This window comes from Mya arenaria, chromosome 4, assembly GCF_026914265.1.
Source record: "Mya arenaria isolate MELC-2E11 chromosome 4, ASM2691426v1".
In the NCBI taxonomy this organism is placed as follows: domain Eukaryota; kingdom Metazoa; phylum Mollusca; class Bivalvia; order Myida; family Myidae; genus Mya; species Mya arenaria.
Window position 1 is genome coordinate 47,853,278 of NC_069125.1, and position 21,010 is coordinate 47,874,287.

Genomic DNA, 21,010 nt, shown 5'->3' on the forward strand with positions numbered 1-21,010 from the left:
TCAGGATCACTGGCTTTAACCCTTGTTTACAGTGTACCAAGGTCACTGGTTTAACTTTTGTTTACAGTATTTCAGGATCACTGGCTTTACCCCTTGTTTACAGTGTACCAAGGTCACTGGCTTTACCTTTTGTTTACAGTGTACCAAGGTCACTGGCTTTACCCCTTGTTTACAGTGTACCAAGGTCACTGGCTCTACCTCTTGTTTACAGTACTTCAGGATCACTGGCTTTACCCCTTGTTTACAGTACTTCAGGATCACTGGCTTTACCCCTTGTTTACAGTGTACCAAGGTCACTGGCTTTACCCCTTGTTTACAGTGTTTCAGAGTCACTGGCTGAAAACCTTTGTTGACAATGTTTCAGAGTCTGAACCTCTTGTCTACAGTGTTGACCTTGGTCAATAGTAATATCATTTTTGATAGGGGTATTGTTTTAAAATGAATTGTTGGTAATACACTTCAATACTCGTTAAAAAGAATAAATTTTTCTTTGGTATTTTATTCTAGACAAAAACCAAGTCAGTTCCTTGAGAGGAAAGATGTTTTACAGTCATTGTAGTCTGATAAACAGCTCTTTGCTATGTGTTGAACCTAATACCAAAGGCAAGGTGAACCTCATAACAAAGGCAAGGTGAACCTCATACCAAAGGCAAGGTGAACCTCATACCAAAGGCAAGGTGAACCTCATACCAAAGGCAAGGTGAACCTCATACCAAAGGCAAGGTGAACCTCATACCAAAGGCAAGGTGAACCTCATACCAAAGGCAAGGTGAACCTCATACCAAAGGCAAGGTGAACCTCATACCAAAGGCAAGGTGAACCTCATACCAAAGGCAAGGTGAACCTCATACCAAAGGCAATATATCCATGCCTCTAGGATTCACAGGAAATTCTGTATGGAAGAAATTACAGTGAATTTGGATTACTATATTTGGCTTAAAGGCATTCAAGATCATTTAAAAAAAAAAAAAAACCTATTATATGATGAAAATGTAATTGCGGTAGTATTACAAAAATACCAAAATGGGGGTATGAATTTCTGGGGCTGTACATGAAACATTTATTTTTAGAAACATATGGTACTAGTGAAATATTTCCATTAAAAAATAGAACTTGACATTCTGTATGGTGTTTCATTTTGTAAATTTAAATGTTCAATACAAGAAGTGTATCACTTATTTGTATTTTATAAGGTTTATAGAAGCACTTGAACTTAAGTGCTTTTGAAACATTTACATATTTCAAAGTTTCAAAGGCAAATCGCATTGAAAACAATGACAACCATGGTAACATATTTTTATTTATTTATCTGAAGCACCTGAAGATTACACAATAATTAATTTGTAGATATTAACATTGAAGTTGAAACTTCTTGAAAACAAAGCCCTTTCATGAGTTGATATTTCTTATGTCCGCAGAAATGGGCTTATAGCACATTTTAAGACATCAAACATAATATCATAACTATGGCAACATGTTTTTGCTTTTCAAATGCTAAATCATTATTTCAAGGGAAAATAAGGAATAATCAATATATGAAAAAGGGTTGAATCCAAAGTTACAACAGAATAAGAGAGCAATAGTTTGCTCCAGTTTTTGACAATCATAATACTTGAAATACTGCTTCACATCTTCTGTCTCTCTGTAGGAAGTGTATTTTAATTTATCATCAATTTTTGCAATGTAAAGTTTAAGTTGTACATGTTTAGATTGAATTCACATGGTAAAATATCATTATCAACGGACATAAATGTTATTTCTTAGAATTGTTCAACAGTTGACAATTAAATCAAAAGAACAATAAAAATACTCAAGTCAATAGAAATACAACCTTTATGAAAAGAAATTCAAGTAAAAAAATGTGATAAACTTCGAGAAAATATTTTTGCAAAACTTGAAAAATGAAGATTTTTTTAATATTTTAAATTACAGCTTGATTATTTTAAATGAAACAAATGATGAGCACATTAAACCATAATACACCTTGACAATATGATTTTAGAGCAAATGTTAATTTTCTGATTAAAATACTGTTTATAATATATAACATTGAGCCAATAGTAACATAGTAACAACATTCAGAAAACACGAAATGTAATAAAAATAACATTCCAACTATATTCGTCTAGCCTAAATTTTAACTGATGATTATAACTATTTAGTCTCGCAATGATTGTTTACCTAATTTTCAATTATTGGAATGGTTTTTTGCAGATTTCACCAGAAATGAAAATGCTTTCTTATGCAAATGTCTAAGGCATGATGCTACTCTAGTTTTGGCAAAATATCATATGATAAATCAATGCAATGGATTGAACTTTCAGATGACCTTGCCCAGATATGAGGATTGCTAAATGTCTGATTAGAACTTCAGAACTGAACAGAACACACTTAATGATGAAAAAAAAATATCATCTATTAACATCATTTTTTCTAAATTGATTAAGTCTATTAGTCAATTTAATTGCACAGCTTAACATGTGACATGTAAAATTTTCAAACTATAACATAAATAGTAATAAAATATGATAAACATCTCCTTTTCTGCTTGAAATAAAATATAAATCAAACATGACATAGTTTCATAATTTCTTTCAGAAATTAATAGTATTTATGAATACAGGATATAATAATAATACCAAGGAAAACCCTCGGCAGGATATAATGTTTACAAAATAATCTTTGGCTACAGGTCCATGAGAAATATTACAAAATGAAAGAAAATGGAAAAAAATATGCTTAAAATGCTTTCAAATGTAAAACACTTTCTATGAGCTGAAATCTTTATGTACAGCTTACAAATAAATGCAGAGAAAGTCAAAATACTATTTACAAAAATATACAACTACTATTTAAATCTACATTGAATTTTAAACAGCTGTTCTTTTAATGAATAAGGTATTTTAGTAAATAGCTAGATTTAAATGGTTCATGTGATTGTGGTATAAGTGCAATAAAAGAAAGTCAACGGTTTAGTGGTCAACCATCAGGCTCTGTGATATATTTTTCTATAAAGGAGTGTGATTCTAATTAACACAGTTAGCGCAAATTTCTTGTTTGGGATAAAACACAGTTAACCACATTTGTAGTAAAGTGAAAAATTAAAACCCCAAAAACATCTCAGGTAAAAAACCCTGGGATGTTTTAAGTTTAAAGCTTGTGTTTTGTAGACTATTATACATTAAAGACAAAATAAAATACCAAGCTACAAACAGCGACATTGGACTATATACATTAGTAAAGCTTTTGTACCAAAGTCAACCTACATAACCCTTAAAATGTAAACAAAAACAGTCAACCACCCAACAACATGAAACAACTAAGTTGTATTCCTAAAATCTACACATCTTAAAACAATTTCATTCTTTTATAAAACAGGATTTCTGGGATAATCAACAATCTCTCAGTTAAAACACCAAATGCTGACATCCTTAAAAAGATGTTTGTTTGCAGTGGCAAATGTCTCTGAAGCACTGAAAAGGCCAACCTCAAATTTGATATGACCAGTGGCCCCCATTTCTCACTGTATTTATAAATAAATTAGCCAAAATACTTTCTTAAATTTGATTTTACAAAGTAAAATGTTTATCATGATAATCTGCGAGATAATTTCCTTTAAAATTCTCAACACTCTTTAAAATGAGAATATTACACAAAATATATAAAACCAAAAATAGGTTGCCTAGTTTGGTGCTGTTATTAAGGACTCAAGATTGTTCAAGAAATAGGGGCCAGGTATAGGCGAAGAAACCTGTATGAAGCTGCAAACCACAAAATGTTCAAGGATGACCTAGTGTTATTACTTTCCAAAGATAAACAAATCTACAGGGTCCCAAAAGAAAGTGTATAATGTTTTTCACCATTAAGCAGAAAATAGTCACATTTATTTACAAATTTCATGTTAATCAACTACAGTTTAATGTCAATACATGTTGCATATGCACAATTGTACTGATTGTCCGACACAGTTAAAAGTCTATAAGTCATACAGTTTTGGCACAGTCCAAAAATATCAAAATACCGAAGACATAGCATCCAATCTCTATCTAATAATGAAATCAATAATTGATAATTATAATGTCTTATTGAAACAATACGGACAGCAGGTTTTTTGTAGAATAAAAACACAAGTTCATCTCTATTGATTTGATTTAAAATTAGTAAAGCTACAGTCACACCAAAGCCAGCCCCAACATGGATCCCCATGGATTAACATTGAACACCCTGGATGAAGAGATATCTGAATCATGAATGCAAAAACTTACATTTCCCTTTAAAAATGATAACAATAATGTGTACAGAATTTATTGTGTGAAAGTTTATGGTGCAAAAATTCGAGCTTTGTTGACAGTTATGCATACACTGTAATACTAAACTCTTTCTCATTTTTTTTTAAATCATGGTTGCAAGTCAACAGAAGGGGTGTTTTTATAATATTAAAATGATTGTTAGGTTCATCATATTTATATCAATAAGTAATTATAATACAATTATTTTACAGAGATTGGATCCGACATCTTCACAACACGACCGGAGAGCCTCTGTGCCTAAAACATTCTACATTGAAGCTGATACAGATTTTGATTTGAATTTCCAAGGAAGACACACTTGTAAAACACATGAAAGCAAGCAAGCTCAACAAATCAAGACCCATACATCAATTGGTAAAGAAAGGCTTGTCACTTCTTCCTTCTCTAGAGATTGGGTGTTATAACATTAATTTGGCTAAAAATTACAAATTTGGACAGAAAATAAACTATTTTAGATGTGTGAGACAATTTTTTTTAAATTTTAAATCAGAGCTATTCGCTCCATTGACAATTTTTTACATGTATAAATCTGTTTCATTGAGCTTGCGATGACTTCTATAAAGTTACATGTTTAATATTAATTAACAGTAAACCACGATGAGTTCTAATAGTATACTACCCCAAGAACTATATGAGCAAAATCATTAAGGGTTTAACAAAATAATAAATTCTCCAAATGAACACACGCCATTGACTACTCTGTGATCTGTATTGCACAATCTAAAATCTTTGTGTCTATTTTGCTAGATGATTTTTTTCCTGAACCAATGTAAGTACCTTTAACATCCAAATAACGAGATAAAAGTGAACATCAAGTTCTATAATTATCAGGGTAAATTCTTGCACAGTCCCATTACCGTATCCTGACATAAAAACGTGAAATCAAACAACATAAACTCACTAAAAATTATTAACAAAAAATGAACACTTTTTTTAATAAAACAAATATATCTTTGGTTATATAAAGCTACAAGGATATAAATGATAATTAAGGCGAAGTTAAATAGTTCCTACAACCTAAAGAGGGCCCATGGACCAGACAATCAATGTCTACAGTGAACACAAAAGATGATTACTCTGTAATAGGCGTTGTGAAATTATTGTCACCAAGGGACATAACTCTTTGCAGAAAGAAAAATAAATGAAGATATATATAGAAACTCCTTTTTGATAGCATAAAAGGCCCTAATTTGTGCTGAGGAATAATAAAAATATTTGTGTCATCAAGGGATATAATTATCTTTCTACAGAAGAGCACTGAAGATTATTTTTTTCACCCAGAAATGTACCTATTTTTGATGGCTTATAAAAGGACATAGTGTTATAATGAATGAAGAAAAATGACAGTCCTATTTAGTCCTGTTAAGTATCATATCTCCTCATTTTGAATATAATACTGGGCTTTCTTATTAAGCTTAGAAACATGATTTTAAAGTTTCAACTCAATTTACAAGAGGTTATGATTGGTCTCTTCAGAGCAGAAATAATTCTTAAAGAAAAAAGATTTACTGAAAGTACAGATAAAGTTTTTCAAATTCAGCATTGCCAGAATGCTATATGACATAATGCATTAGAACATGTATATTAATGAGCAAGACTGCCTGGTCCTGGTATTATTGCACAAGCTAATATACAACTGCTACTACATAATAAGCTTCCCTCCGGAACTTCAAAATATACAACCAATGAAAATGACTGCGGCAATCAAATTATAACTCACACAAACTATCATTTTAATGTCACGTCAGCTTTCTAAGAATTCTTCACAAAAAATATATAAACTAATTTTCGCTTTAAATGTGAATAAAGTAGGATGCTGAAACTGCTCTAGATGGGAAAAAGTCAAAAGAATAAAATTTAGCGGGTGAAATCTTCGTTAGAATTTGAGCATCACTAAAAGCTTCTAAAAAGGACGATGGTTGGAGACGTACAGGAATATGGATTTTGCTGGGAAATTGGACCACACAATGCTGGAATGCTTGAGTGTAACACTAGCTAACATGCTACTCTAATTCTCACGGTTCCTAGGTAACAGAATAATTTCATGTCAAATAAAAAACAAAACCAATAGCACAAACATGTGCAAAAATGCTTTCTGGTTCTATTTTGAGTTTTCAATTAAATTAACCAGTTAGATTGAACCTGATATTAATGTCAGCATATATTATTTATTGGGTTCATAAACACTTGCTAAAATTCTTCGTCCACTTCAACATTTCATGTAAACATCTAAGCTATGGGAAAAGGTATGGGATAAAAGTACCAACAGTCATTTCAAAAGGGTGAATACAATTTACGTAAATGTAAAAATAGGTCTGTATAAAAATATCTCTCCTAACCCTAACAACAAACACATGCAATAAATGCAGATAGAGAGGTTACATTACACCTGTACACGTTCACCACCAATTATAACATAGCACAGCAGGGTTGAAATTTCCCTTGGAAAAAGTCTCCTTTTGCTTGTCAAAGATGTTTTTCTCCTTATTTCTCTTTTGGCTCCATCTTCTTTTCATGTAGATCAATTTCTATACACTGCGCAATATTTTTCCATGTACTTTCAATATTTACATAAATGGATGATAAAACAATTCATAACAGTATAAGTAACAGTATAAAGGCTGAGCCAAACAGTTAATGAACACATAAACGTTAACAACGGGTTACACCACACCCTCCATGGTTGGGATACACTACACCCTCCATTGTTGGGTTACACAACACCCTACATAGTTGGGCTACACTACACCCTCCTTTGTTGGGTTACTCTGCACCCTCCATTGTTAAAATATAAAACTTTTTAAGTCACTGTGATTAAAGCCTCTGTAAAACAGTCTTAACTCACTACAAAACAAGTAAAGCTTTTAGTATAAAGCAGTAAATAAATGAACATAAACCAAATAAAATCAAATAATAGTAAGTTTATAATACTTTGTAGTATTTTCAGCACTTGTAGTTTTTTGTGTCTAGACATACCCTTGTGTATACTTCTTGTCAAAATCACTAGAACAAAACTGTAACATACTAAAACTGTAAATCAAATCAAATCTCACATTTAACTTGTAGTTCTATGACACGTTTTAAAGCAACTGAACACTCCTTTTCAATGGCCTAGCAACTCATGCTTACGAGCGTCTATTAGCACTAACTAAATCACCAAACAACCTTCCGAATGCTGTCTGTTTGTGCCCACTAGGAGCAATTATGGGTATTCTTGTTACTACGGTAATGCTGCCTAGAACGCCCAATCCTCACCGGTGGGGTCACTTCCCCTTTCCTGTAGTTTATCATTATCAACACCATCTGATTCCCCCAGTTGGGAATCCTTCATCTCTTTCAAGCTATTTACTGCTGCTTCTACTTCATTCTTTTCTTCTGTAAATGAATCACCTTTTACTTCTAAATTTTCTCCACTACCTTTCTCAGTTTCATTGTCCTTATTGTTCTCCGCTGATGCTGCGAGCATGCTTACTGTACGATCTAGATGTCTCCCGGCCGAAACATACTGTGGATGAGATCGCTTGCGTTTATTTGCCCCACTCCCCATGGTGGCAGAATTAGAGTTGACCTGACCTTTGCCAGATTCCTCATCTCTCTCACTCCTCTCTGTATGAGAGTCATCTGAATTCTGATCATCTTTGTCTATATCCATAACATCATCATAGTCATCTTTGGCATTTTGTGAGTTATCTTTGGCGTAGGAATCTTCATCATCCATCTCCTCCTCATACCCATCACTTCCATCCATGTTATCAGACCCCTGGCTCCCCCGTTTGGCATCCAAATTAACTGGCTCAAACTTCGGGAACATCCATTGGTTTGTATCTGGATTAATGAACCGTGAATGGAAGCCAAGAGCCGCAAGAGCTTCCTTGTTATCGGAGTACGCTGAGATGTCGCTCTGGTTAGAGTTGTCATCATTGGACTCCTCTTTGCCCATTCCAGACTGGCTGTAATCGCTGTACTGGCCAGTTGGGCTGGTGGCATGCTGTTGCTGTTTGGCCCGCATTCTGTGGTTATGAAACCAGTTGATGACAGTTTTAACCCCAACCCCAAGATTACAAGCTAGAACCTCAATGGTGGTCTGGTTTGGGTAGGGGTCTCGATTATATGCCTGTCTAAGCTTATCTTTTTGCTCCTCAGAGAAAAAGACCCGTGGTCTCTTTGGCAAGGCAAGCGATGGAGAGTCAAACTTCTCTTCAAGACTATGACGCCTCCGACGATTGGCTGGAAAATTAGAAAGATAAATATTTCATTTAAAAAAAGGCTCAGTAAATGTTATCTAAAAAATAAGTGGTGAAAAACTAAAACATAATAAAATAATCACTAAACAGCATGTATTGTTATTGACAGTGCCTGACTAAAATAAGTCGTATCTAAATGAATGACTACCAAATCACAAAACCAGTCACAAAACCAATCACGAACACGACAGTTTAGGCCATCCATAAGCTTCCTGAAACTTTTGTTTGTGGGCAGACTGACTCAAAATTTCTTTTCTTAAAGAGCATTGAAAAAAAAAATATGTGGTTGTTTTGTTAAGTGATAATTCATCACTTGCTCCATTTTTTTTCATCCAACTTATAAAGTGGTTTTTTTTTTGCTTGAGCTTCTGCAATCAAAAATTATAATTGCTTAAGGATGGCCTTATTCTTGAAGCAGTTTCCAGGCTTGCTTGTTGACATACCTTTAATCTCATTTTGGTAATGCTTGAGTCTCTCTACATTATTTGGATCACTTAACCACAGGTGCATTTTAATGAATGGCTCCCTTCCTTTAATACTGAGCATGTGCCAGGGCTTAGGCTTAGAGAGTAGCTCGCTCACGGAGCCCTGAGAGAGCCCGAGAACGGCCTCCCCAAACAGCTTCTGGCCCAGATTGTTAAACTGGAGCACGTCCTTGACCCGGCTTGTTAAGTCAAGCGTGTCGATTTCAGATGTCATGGCAACCACTTCCAACATGGAGGATGGATAGGAGAAGGCAGTCCAGTTTGAATGTAGGTGTGGAGCTGGTGGTGGGTGGTGCGGGGGAAACAGTGGGTGATGTGGTGGGTGCTCGACAGGGGGCGCCCCCGTACCCCCAAGCAAGTGGGGGGGCAAGTGGGGGGCCGGGCGGGAGATGGGCGGGGTGGGCTGAGTTGGCTTCATATCAGTCGGAGGAGGAGGAGGTGCAACTATATGGGAGAAAAACAGAAAAGATATCCGTCAGGGATATGTCCACCGGCCTTTATAGGGATTATGTTTTGATAAGTTTAGTATGCTTTTGGTTAAGAGATTATATGACCGAGTATAGAGATAACAATGCAGGTATGAAGTATATGTTGGTTACATAAGTATATAGTTAGTGAACTGGCATAAAAGGCAAGTTATAGTTCATGCCACATTTAGTATAGATAATGATGCACATTCAACATTTGTTTCATACAATTGGTTTTTAGTTTTTGTCTTCAGGTAAACAATACTTTTTCTTTTTTTCTAAATACTGATACTCACTACTTTTTTAAGTTAACCAAGGGCCGTAACTCTGTAAATGTTCTAGCAGGATGATAGGACTTGATACACATATGTTGTTTTACTGCTTACATTTGTACAAAGTTTCCAACTGGATAAAATGTATTTTTATCAAACGATGTGTTATTGTTGCAAGCATTTGTGCAAGTCATTGCTTGATTTCATGCATGTTTATTATATTTGTGTGTTTTATTAGATTTGGCAAAAAAATGTGTTTACTATTGCAAACATTTGTACCAAGTTTCCTACTTGCTACCTTGCAGGTATCAAATTGGGTGTTATTGTTGCAAAGGATCATGTTTATTACATTATGTGTTTTATTATTGCAAATACTTGATACTTGTATATTGTATGTTTATTACATTAATGTTTATAAGTTTTAACATTTGTACCAAGTTTCATACCTGATATAATGCATGTTTATTAAATTATGTGTTTTAATCAAACATCTGTACCAAGTTTCATACCTGATATAATGCATGTTTATTAAATTATGTGTTTTAATCAAACATCTGTACCAAGTTTCATACCTGATATAATGCATGTTTATTAAATTATGTGTTTAAATCAAACATCTGTACCAAGTTTCATACCTGATATAATGCATGTTTATTAAATTATGTGTTTAAATCAAACATCTGTACCAAGTTTCATACCTGATATAATGCATGTTTATTAAATTATGTGTTTAAATCAAACATCTGTACCAAGTTTCATACCTGATATAATGCATGTTTATTAAATTATGTGTTTAATCAAACATCTGTACCAAGTTTCATACCTGATATAATGCATGTTTATTAAATTATGTGTTTAAATCAAACATCTGTACCAAGTTTCATACCTGATATAATGCATGTTTATTAAATTATGTGTTTAATCAAACATCTGTACCAAGTTTCATACTTAATATATTGCAGGCTTATTAAATTATGTGACTTATCATTGCAGACCGAATCAAAAAATCCAACTAGATATATTCCAGAAATATATTAAAAACAAAACAGTCCATTCCTTCAGACCCTCTATCACAATATTTTATTTTTTTACAAATTGGCTTTAGAATAAGTATCAAAGCCAAAATAAAAAGTAACCTTTTGAGGGAAAAAGAGACCACTCATGCCATGCACAGTTTGAGGGGAAGATTGAAATTCACATGTTGTATGTATTAGTTGGTGCTGTATTGTATGGAAAATGAAAATATTTAATATTTATATAGATTGGGTCAAATTCTGTTTGTTTAATCATGATCGATGTCACTTAACTGCCAAAATATTTTAAGATAAGTATTCAGCTGGATTTATTTTCTATTTTGTTATGCGCATAAAACTCAGCAGCCATGTCGAAAACAAATAGAAAGCTTGTTAAAGGCAACAAGTTGAAAGGGAGAAAAGAATAAGAAGATTGTTGTTACCATAGCAACATACTGGGTATGGGGGGTTGTTATTAAGGCCAGTTTACACAAGACCATGCATCCATCCATGTGTTAGGAAGTCGCTGCCAAGATATAGGAGAAAGTAATATCATTATACATGTACATATGGCGTAATTGATCCAATATAATACGAACAGACGAACAAGCAGCATCTATAATGGCAGATCCGGCACAGAAATTCTGTTATTGTGTAAACTTCTTTTCACAACTTGTTAAATAAAATACCAAAAGAACCATGCCCATTAAAGCCTCAAGTTCATGTTATATTAGTCTTGAGCGTTTAGAGTGTATAATATCATGTAAGTTTCGATCTCAAATTGCTAACACAGCTTCCATGTTTCTAGTGTGATCTGGCCATGTTAGATGCAGATTACAAATGTTGTCATTTGTTCACAAATTTGCATTGTTGCAAAATGCGAATGTTAAGCTTCTTTATCAAACCTTATAATTGTTTCAACATAAAAAATGCAGCTTCATTTTGCTGATTTTCTGAAGTTCATTAATTATGATTATACTTGCAAATAAAATGCAGTCTGGTTGGCGATATAAATAACATCCATGCTGTTTAGTAAAGCATTTGTTACAAAACAAAACAAATAATATCAACATAATTATAATTGTGAGTAAAACGACATCTAGATTGAAACAGTCAATCTTAAACCCATTAATAAGGTTTTGGGTAATAAAAATAGTGTTTTTTTCAACATTTTTTTATTCTTTTTGTAGAATGATGTCCTTTTACACACAAGATATAAAAACAATGTTACATATAGTTGCAATACAGGCATTTAGTTATATAGATAAGCATACAAAATTTAGCAATAATGTGCGTTCACATAATGTTTGTTTTTTTATCATTTACAACTTGATATTAAACATAATTTATATGCAACATTAAAATTACCATAATACAAATCAAACCCTTTTCAAAGATCCATTCTGCCAAATCATTAGAGCTAAGGTAAACATTAAATCATCTCAAAAAACCAACAGATAGTTATCGTATAAAACGTTGGATGTCACTTTCGAGGAGTGCTGAACATAATCCATTGAAAGACATTTATCAAAGAGTTTGCCATCATGGTTTTCTCGATAATGTTTACCAGTATAGAGGTCTACTTAATGGTATGCAAAACAGCCTCTAAATTTTTCTAGAAAATGAAGTGGTATCTATTATCTTAATCTGACAGAATGGATCATAAAAAGGAATTAAATCAAATAACAGATTTACAGGGCATTTTCTTGTCAATTATATTTTTGACATCTGACAACGAAAGCCTGACACTGCTCTGAATTAACTCGACTCTTTAACATCACACACTCATTTCTTTTTTTGAATACTAAAATCGTTTTAAATATATATGCCATCCAGATAAAAAAAATCAAATTTTAGAGATTTATTATGAATCCCTTCCGTGGTTGTACATCAAGTTTGAATGGAATTTCTTTTCAAAGTATATTCAGTATTTTTTTCTCTTCCTAAAATGAGGCCCCATTAACAATTCCAAATTTATTTATTTTTCTTACAAGTATAAGCAAAATTCACATATCTGAAATCCGATATATTTTACATCATTTCCTAGAACTGTTTCATTCTGTGCAAATGCAAACTACCATTTACAGATATAAAATTTTAGCATAAAATTCACAGTAAGAAAGGCTATTTGCCTAAATTCTAATTTGAAGTTCTGGCTTTTTCACATTTAAGCGTATCATTCCGCTATTTTTAAAATTCGAAAGGCCCTGACCCCATTCCAAAAAGGTGAGAAAAGTACTGATGATATACAACCAAGAAGACAACAATCATACTTCAGTAAGAGAACTGTGTGATTGGTCTACAATGGAGAATTGAACCATTGTATTCAGGAACATAATGGAACAGGTATGCTAAATTTCAAGGAAAAATAAGAGCATTTCATAAATGTTCATTACTTTTCCTAAAAATCATTATGTGCACATAATGTGCGTAAATTAATCCTTACAAACATGAACTTTTTTTGCTGCTGTGAATGACAGCGTTAGGCCCCAAAAATCTAAAAAGGTATCTTGATATTGAAAATTTGAAGGAGTACAATCTACAAACAGTAAGCCAAAATGTTTTCGACTCTCCGGACCAAATGACATAATTCACAGCAACAAAAAATATACCGCTTTCAAGGTCTTAACAATGTGCTTTCCGTGCACAGCATATTTGTGAAGATAATTAAAGAATGTCTTTTAAAATAAACATTTTTCTTCTCAAATTCGAACACAATTTGTAAATACTATGGCTCAATTCTCAAACCAGGGTCTAGCGCTTGAGATTTTTTTTAACATGACTAAAAAAGAATTCAACATCATTTTTAGTAGTTCTAACTTCAGGGTCACTAAATATCAAATTACAGACAAGGTACATCAAAACATTTATGAAAGGGTTCTGGATGGCAAACTAGAGACACAGAAACACCACAAAAGCACAAAGCCAATATTGACATTGTCTGCATATAGTGTTGTACCTGAGAGTCCAAGGTTCAACGATTGACTGACCAATGGCAGACCAGCTAGCGGGAAAGGACCCCGCATACCCTGCCAGATGGGCATGTGATCCAAATCTAAATATAACAATGTTCCCTACATGTAATTCCAATGGTGGATGATATTTTATGAATACAAATTTTGATGGATATAATTTTGAAATATTCAGTTTTAGCCAAAAGCAATATTTTAATTTGGTATTTGACATGAAAATACCCTGGTTATTTTCTTAACATTTATAAACAAAGGAAATAAAATAAAAATTAATATTAAATCAAATTGTAAACTAAGGAAAAAGTTATACCTTGTTCTTTATTGAAAGAGTTGCTCCTCATCAGTTTATCTGGGGCGATGTGATACTGTGACGCCACCAGCTTTGGTATAGCCTCTGCATCCTCGAGAAACAGCTGCATCCGTATGAACGGTTCTCTGCCTTTCTGGGTCAACATGTGCCACGGTTTTGGCCGAGCAAGCAGGTCGCTCACACTCCCCTGGGACAGTCCCAGGACACTCTCTCCAAACAAGCGTTGGCTAATGGAATACTGGCTAAGGGTTTCTTTGACCTGCTTGACAAGATCCTCGGTGTTGATGTTAGCGTAGCTGTCAAACTCTTCCTGTGTGATAGGTGGGAGGATCGCCTTGAGCGGCTTATTACAAGGTTGGCCCATCTGGGAGCGGTTCATCAGGGAGTTGGCAATGTTCTGCATTCGTTGGAGAGGCGAGGAGGAGGTGTCCGAGGGTGGAAAGTGGGGGAATGCTGCGTGCGGCACCTGAGAAGGCTCAGACTTGATTACCCTCTCACCGACATCATGACCATTCATCTTTTGATGCATTTGAAAGAAGGCACTTCCTGCATGAGCGGAACTATTGAGCGATTTATCTGATCCCCCTGATGTTGGGGTGCTTGGGGTTGATGTGCTGCGTTTACTGAGATCTATGGGGCCGTTGGACATGTTTGTCAAATCCTCCGCTCCCTCTTGGGCTTCGGTCTTTACAGAGACCCTGTCGGGGGAACCCCTCATGTGACGAACCTCACCAGGCTCGGGCTCATCCCTCATCCTCGCGTTCTGGGCGAGTCTTGCAAGCTCCTGCTGGTACAGAGCGCTAGCTGCAATATTTCCTGCATTCTCAGCTGCCTGAGCTAGTTTCATTAGTTCCTGACGGTAAATTCTTTCAACCATGACCTTAGATGACACCTCATTGTCACCCACTTTATCCCGTCGATCAGAGTCACTCATCTTGCGGACCTGCTCAGCGTGATGCATGGCTGCCATGCTGTTTATAGGCAGACCATGTGATGTAGGAAGCTGGCCGTAGGATCGAGCCATCTCTTGGTAAATACTGTTCACCATGCTATGCTGTTGAAGAAAAAAAACAGTATTACAATGTATTAATCCATCATAAAGGTATAAAAAAAGGTTTTTGTATCCACACTTAATGACTTTTTTTTACAATATACACCACAGTGGTGTTATTTGAAATATCATAAATTCTTAAATGTCATTTGGCCAACTGTTCAGAATTTTATTAATTTTTTACAGACTAAAACATTAATGTCTTTTTTGTAAACTTTTTAATCTTTACTGGACACATTTTTGATATGCAATAATTCTAACAAAGTCAAGACTATTATTTAAGATCTAGCTTATATGCATATGAGCATCTTTAAAACATAACTTGTGCTGTTACAGGAGTGACAAATCAACCACATGCTGCCTGGACAGTCTTTAAATTTGAAAACCCTTTCATGAATAGTTGTTTGGATAACATATTTATTTGGCAAATCTAAGCTGAAAAGGGGCCATAACTCAGTCAAATGAGTGCTTTGTAGCCTAAGTCAATTTGACCAATATTCTATGGAGTTAAAGATGTGTTCCTATTTTCTTAAATCCCTCAACCCTTTTGAGCTTTTGTCCAGACACTGTATTTTGGCAAATTCTAAGTTGAAAAGAGGCCATAACTCTGTAAAAACTTCTGATTTGTAACTACCGTAAAGTCAGACTAGATCTGATTTGATGGTGTTCGAGACAAAACTGACTAACAAACTCACTTCTATGTATCCCCCCCATCCTTATTTTGTGGGGGTATAACAACGATGCTGTTAATGACATTTTTTTAAACTTAAAGTTCTAGACAATTTGCCTGTCTTATCATGCAACATTATTTTTTAAATATTCGAACTAGTCAAAATTGCTCAATACACTGAAACAAATGGATTAAAGAAAGAGTTAAAGCAGTGAATCCCTTCCACCACTGTACCTGTTCAATAGACTTCTTCTGTTGCATGGCAACCTGGGCTTCATTAAGAATATGAGCAATGCGCTCTTCCGTCGCTGCATCTTCTCGTTGAATACTGGGTAGGAGAGGTTGGTTGCCTATATATTAAAAAGGACGGCTTTAATCTCACATCTTAATTAAAAAACTTATCGCAATTCACAAATAAAATGGAAAGCCACAGGAGATTGCTAAGACATTAATTATTGTTTGTAATTCAATTGGATATGATTGTTTAAAGAGAAAAATAAATTTTGATTGAAAACATGTGTTCATTTAATATTAAAATTTCAAACCCACCTTTCTTTGGTGAGATAGCTTTGAGAGCCATGATGTTTCTATCATCGATTGCCCATGAGTGCATTTTCCGGTACGATTCTCTCCCTTTCTCTGTTAACTTGTCCCATGATTTTGGCTTCGACAATAGTTCAGACACTGTGCCCTGCGACAACCCTAACACATGTTTTGCAAACAATCTCTGTCCAATGTTATGAATACTGAGCAATTCTCTCACAGTTTTAGCCACCAAGCCTGTGTCAAGTCCTTGGCAGCCATTAAGATCCGACTTTTGGGAATTGTTATTATTGTTAAAATTCATCCCCATGCCCATAAAGTTAGCCATCAGATGGCTGTTTGTGAACGCCGGATGAAAAAAATGGGGGGAAGGTGGCGGTATACGCAATGCGTCGCTAGTAATTGACGGATAAAGCAGTGATTTCGAAACATCCGGAGAAATCGGCACTTGGGGTGGAATGTCTCCTGAATCTACAGAACTCGGGGACTTTTGTTCCCTTTCTTTCTTTGGTGCCACAAATGTCGGAGAGACTGAAGTTGAGTGACCGTTTTTCAACAACTCCTTTGGCGATTTCCTTTCCTGATAGCTTTCCGCAATTTCTTCTCCGAGCATACTTGCAAAGTCTTTTGTGTGCGATGATAGAGCAGGTGATGTATTTCCTGTAAGAAAGGTGTAAGTGCGCATGATTTAAAGACTCTTTTAGTTTGTCTTTTTTTTCTTTTTTTAAAAAAGCTTAGTGTTATGATCTTTTGCAGTGCATGCAGGAAAATTTGGAAATTTGCCAAATCAACTCTTAAACATGATGCATGATGGGTAAGAAAGAGAACAGGAAGTTAAAGAGAGAAACAAAGAATCTCCAAATTTGCAGCAGAAGATAAGAAAGACAAAGCACACTTATGTTGACTAACAGTTGATTTTTTTTTAGGATACAGCTGACACACTTAAACAACAACATGTAGCCATTCAAACACTTCAAAAGTCGCATGCTTAAAATTCTTGACATGTAAGTCCTTCCATCATTAAATCTAAAATTAAAGGGACAATAATTCTTCAAAATGCAGTCTTTTATTTATATTCATAACTAATTTAACGCCTTAAATACTGAAGTAGAGCATAAGATATAAATCTGTTGAAAAGAAAAACAGCAGAGAAAATGGCATGAAATGTTGTAAAAACAACTTGTATGAAAAAAAAAATTGTCATCTTTATTCATGAGCATGTACACCCTTCTTAAGGATTCTATTTCATCGATCGGTTGATTTTCAATATCAATAAATATTCAAAAATGGTGCTCAAACAAAACAAAATGAAAGTTAGAAGGCAGAACAAACCAGATAGAAAGAAATACGGTTAGTTAAGGAGGTGTATATAAAACACTAACTAGTGAAGCACTCTTACAAAAGTGAAGTCTGTAGCCAAGGTATGTTACAATATAATTAAAATAAATAAAGTGTTAATTTGTTTTCTTTTGTCCTACACAGTGTGGTTAAGGTATAACCTTTATTTTAGTAATTGACTGTTCAATTTACGAGTGATATAGCTTAATAGACCCCTGATTTACCTTTGGTACGAGTTTCATTGTTAACAGAACTATCAAATCAAAGCTCATTACTTTATAAAAAAAATCAAGAAAAATGAAAAAAAAACCATATATTAACATAATTCTATTGCAACTTTAAAACAGAAATCCATTTTCTAACTACAGCACAATAAACATGTAACCTCACAATCTAGGTCACATGACTAGGTGTGGTGAGGTCACATGACCAAGTGTGAGGAGATAACATGACCAAGAGTTTGCATGGGAAAAGGTCACATGACGATAATATGGCTGCCTACCTGAGATGTCTTTGGAGGTGTGTTTGAGCTGTGTGTTTTCTGTCTGGAGAGCCTTGTTTTTCTCAAGAACAAGTACTTCCAGGGACTTCGACTTGCCCACATCTCCATCGACCTCATCTGCACCGCTCCCGGAAAACTCAACTGACCTCAGGACACTGTGACAGTGAAGAATGCACTTGAGAATATGTATAGAATACAAGTATAGACTTCATGGTACAACATTATCATATTCAGAACCTAAGTGTGCTGAAAAGTTGTAAATTATAAGCCTGGCAAGATCATAAGTCAACCAAATATTATAACTTATCATGAGAGAAAAACTGAAACCTGGGATTGTAAAAAATTCACATTTCTTCATGCTTCTGATACAGAATAAACAAAACAATTACTATAATTAATTTTGTTAACCCTTTATACCGATATTGCTACATCTTACAGTCTTTGAGTGTCTTGAGTCTATCCTCAAGGATACATAATGCCTTGTTCTACCCCCTTTCCCCACCCTGTCTGCCCTCCCCGTCCACATTACATTATTTTCCACCCCATGCCCCACACCCACCCAAGACACCACAAATCTGAATCCCTATTTACCTGAGTTCTCTCTTGATCTCCTCATAGTCTTCCTGTGTCTTGAGTCTATCCTCCAGGATACTGAACGCCTTGTTCTTAGCAGACAGCTCCTCCTCCAGACGGCCCACCTATACATAGCATAGATAAGTTAGAAAATGAGTTTGTATACAGTCGGAAAGTTTATCTTGGAATTCTTTTTCCAAAGTAGCACACATCACCATCTTTAAGTTGCCTTCCAGGCCATATCATACTGTCCTCATTCAGAACCATTCATGGTATAGCATATCGCATATCACCATAGATGTTGTCACAGACATTATTGTAATGTGTCTATTATTTTGTATGGTTCTCACTCAGAGCCCTACACCTTATAAGCAATATATAATAATAAGTGTGTAATGCTACCTGTTGTGATGTGTTCTCCCTTAGTTTTTGGAGGGAGGCCTGCAACTTCTGGACATCCTCAACCAGCTGACTGATCTGAAATGTTGGGACGGGAGAAAGTTAGTGTACTTTCAAGGAAAAAAGCATCAATGTCTGATTTTTCTTATTTAACCAAGATACATTACTCATTAATTATTTTAGGCAGAGTTGTGGGCCTTGCAACAAATATAACAAATTTTACACTTACCCATGCAGTACAATCTTAAAGGAACAAAAATGTTGCATGTTTTATTCTAACATGAAAAGTATGTCTCCAAAAATACTTTCAAGTTTTATAAAATTTTACATTAGATTGCAAACAAAGACATGATTTTAAATTGGAGATTTTTTTATGATTGATTATGGCTCATCAATAACAATAACCTATTTGCAATAAAATTGTTATATGATAATTGGTGGTTTTATAAGATATTTGAAAACTTAAAAGTAGGGAAGGTTTAAATAATATGAGTATTTTAAAGATGATACACAGTCATGTCATGAAGACTGAATTATGCTGCATATCTCAAAGTGGCAATCTAACGTTTATATGTTAAAATAAAACCAGTCAGGTTCGTCAGATTTCATATTAAATTTGCCCCTTTGCCTTTAAGCTTGCATTAATGATGAATAATATGAAATTATCCTTCATTTAAGATATCTTCCTAAACATCTTGAATTTGTTCTTTTAATGGTTTGTAAAATATACTGGGATTATATTGTTTTATTGTATAAAGGTACATTATAACACAATCTAATGCCAAAGCTCCTCTGCCTTTCTCAATCAATCAAGAGGCACAACTCAAAAAACTATAGAAGCCAGAGTAATAAGTCGTGTGATACACATGTATATTGTCACTTTAAGTTACACATATACTAAGTTTCATCTAAATATCTTACATTATTTTTTAGCTATGGCCAATGTAAAAAAGTTATCACATAAAAATGACAACGACACTTGACACTATGAGAAGAAATTGATTTTTCCAAAAACAGCAACATCAACAACAACAACAGCAAAATAGAGCCTTTTAAACAGTTCCACTGAAACTACATCCCTTTCACTAACCTCCTTCTCCTTAGCCGCAAGTTCCGCCTCCAGGTTGGAGCGCTGGAGAATCTCTATGGCCTGCTCCATGTCCCCACCGTGTGGTCCCTGTCTCGACCTTCCCTCGGTCAGCCCCTCACTCAGACTCGTAAGTTGATGCTTCAGTTTTTCTGCTTCGCGCTCAGCTGCTGTTGCACGTTCATTGGCGCGCTCCAAGTCTGCCATAATCATCTCTGTCTCATCGTGTCTAAAAAAAGAAATTGTTGCCATGAATTTATAGAGGTTAACTTACACTTAAGTTAATTAATAAGTTATTTATTTTTCAACCAATAGATGCTGTTCTTTTGATCATATTTTTACCTAATTTACCAAGCAACTGACTGATGGACTGGTTTATAAAAGATAAAAGTGATTAATTTTATTTCATGAAGTTACTTGACTGATATTGTTTACTTGAACAACCAGTCAATAACATTCATATAAATGAAATAACCAACTGGAACAATAAATTTCACCTTCTTTCCAGTCAAGACTTATTTGAACACAGTCTTACAGGTATGGTTCTCAATAGCCTCAACATGTGAACAGTTTTATACTCCAAAAGCGTTCTCCATTATCTATAAGCTCTATATTGTGAGCTGTTCAATGGGAAAATAATAATCATCCATAGTCAACGATGAAACAACAAATGTGAACAGTCAGCAACATTTCTTTGTCTATTCAAATACGATTCCAAGTCCCCAGCAATTATTTCCCTAAGACGACAAATCCGCCGAACTCTTGAGCATAAAA

General features: G+C 34.6%; 1 protein-coding gene across 4 annotated transcripts in view; it reads right to left on the reverse strand.

The window, feature by feature from the left end:
* Positions 1-1,282: 1,282 nt before the first annotated feature.
* Positions 1,283-21,010, reverse strand: part of LOC128232505 (homeobox protein cut-like 1) — a 78,357-nt gene continuing 58,629 nt past the window's right edge. The window contains exons 8-17 of one of the 4 annotated variants that reach the window (XM_052946086.1): positions 20,240-20,465; positions 19,153-19,227; positions 18,769-18,875; positions 18,178-18,332; positions 16,344-16,997; positions 16,029-16,144; positions 14,074-15,127; positions 13,751-13,846; positions 8,998-9,483; positions 1,283-8,537 (exon numbers count right to left, since the gene is read on the reverse strand). In XM_052946086.1, coding sequence (XP_052802046.1) covers positions 7,546-8,537; positions 8,998-9,483; positions 13,751-13,846; positions 14,074-15,127; positions 16,029-16,144; positions 16,344-16,997; positions 18,178-18,332; positions 18,769-18,875; positions 19,153-19,227; positions 20,240-20,465 — 3,961 coding nt within the window. In that variant the 3' untranslated portion in view covers positions 1,283-7,545. The remainder of the gene's footprint in view (positions 8,538-8,997; positions 9,484-13,750; positions 13,847-14,073; positions 15,128-16,028; positions 16,145-16,343; positions 16,998-18,177; positions 18,333-18,768; positions 18,876-19,152; positions 19,228-20,239; positions 20,466-21,010) is intronic. The other 3 variants (XM_052946087.1, XM_052946088.1, XM_052946089.1) reach the window with 3 other exon arrangements.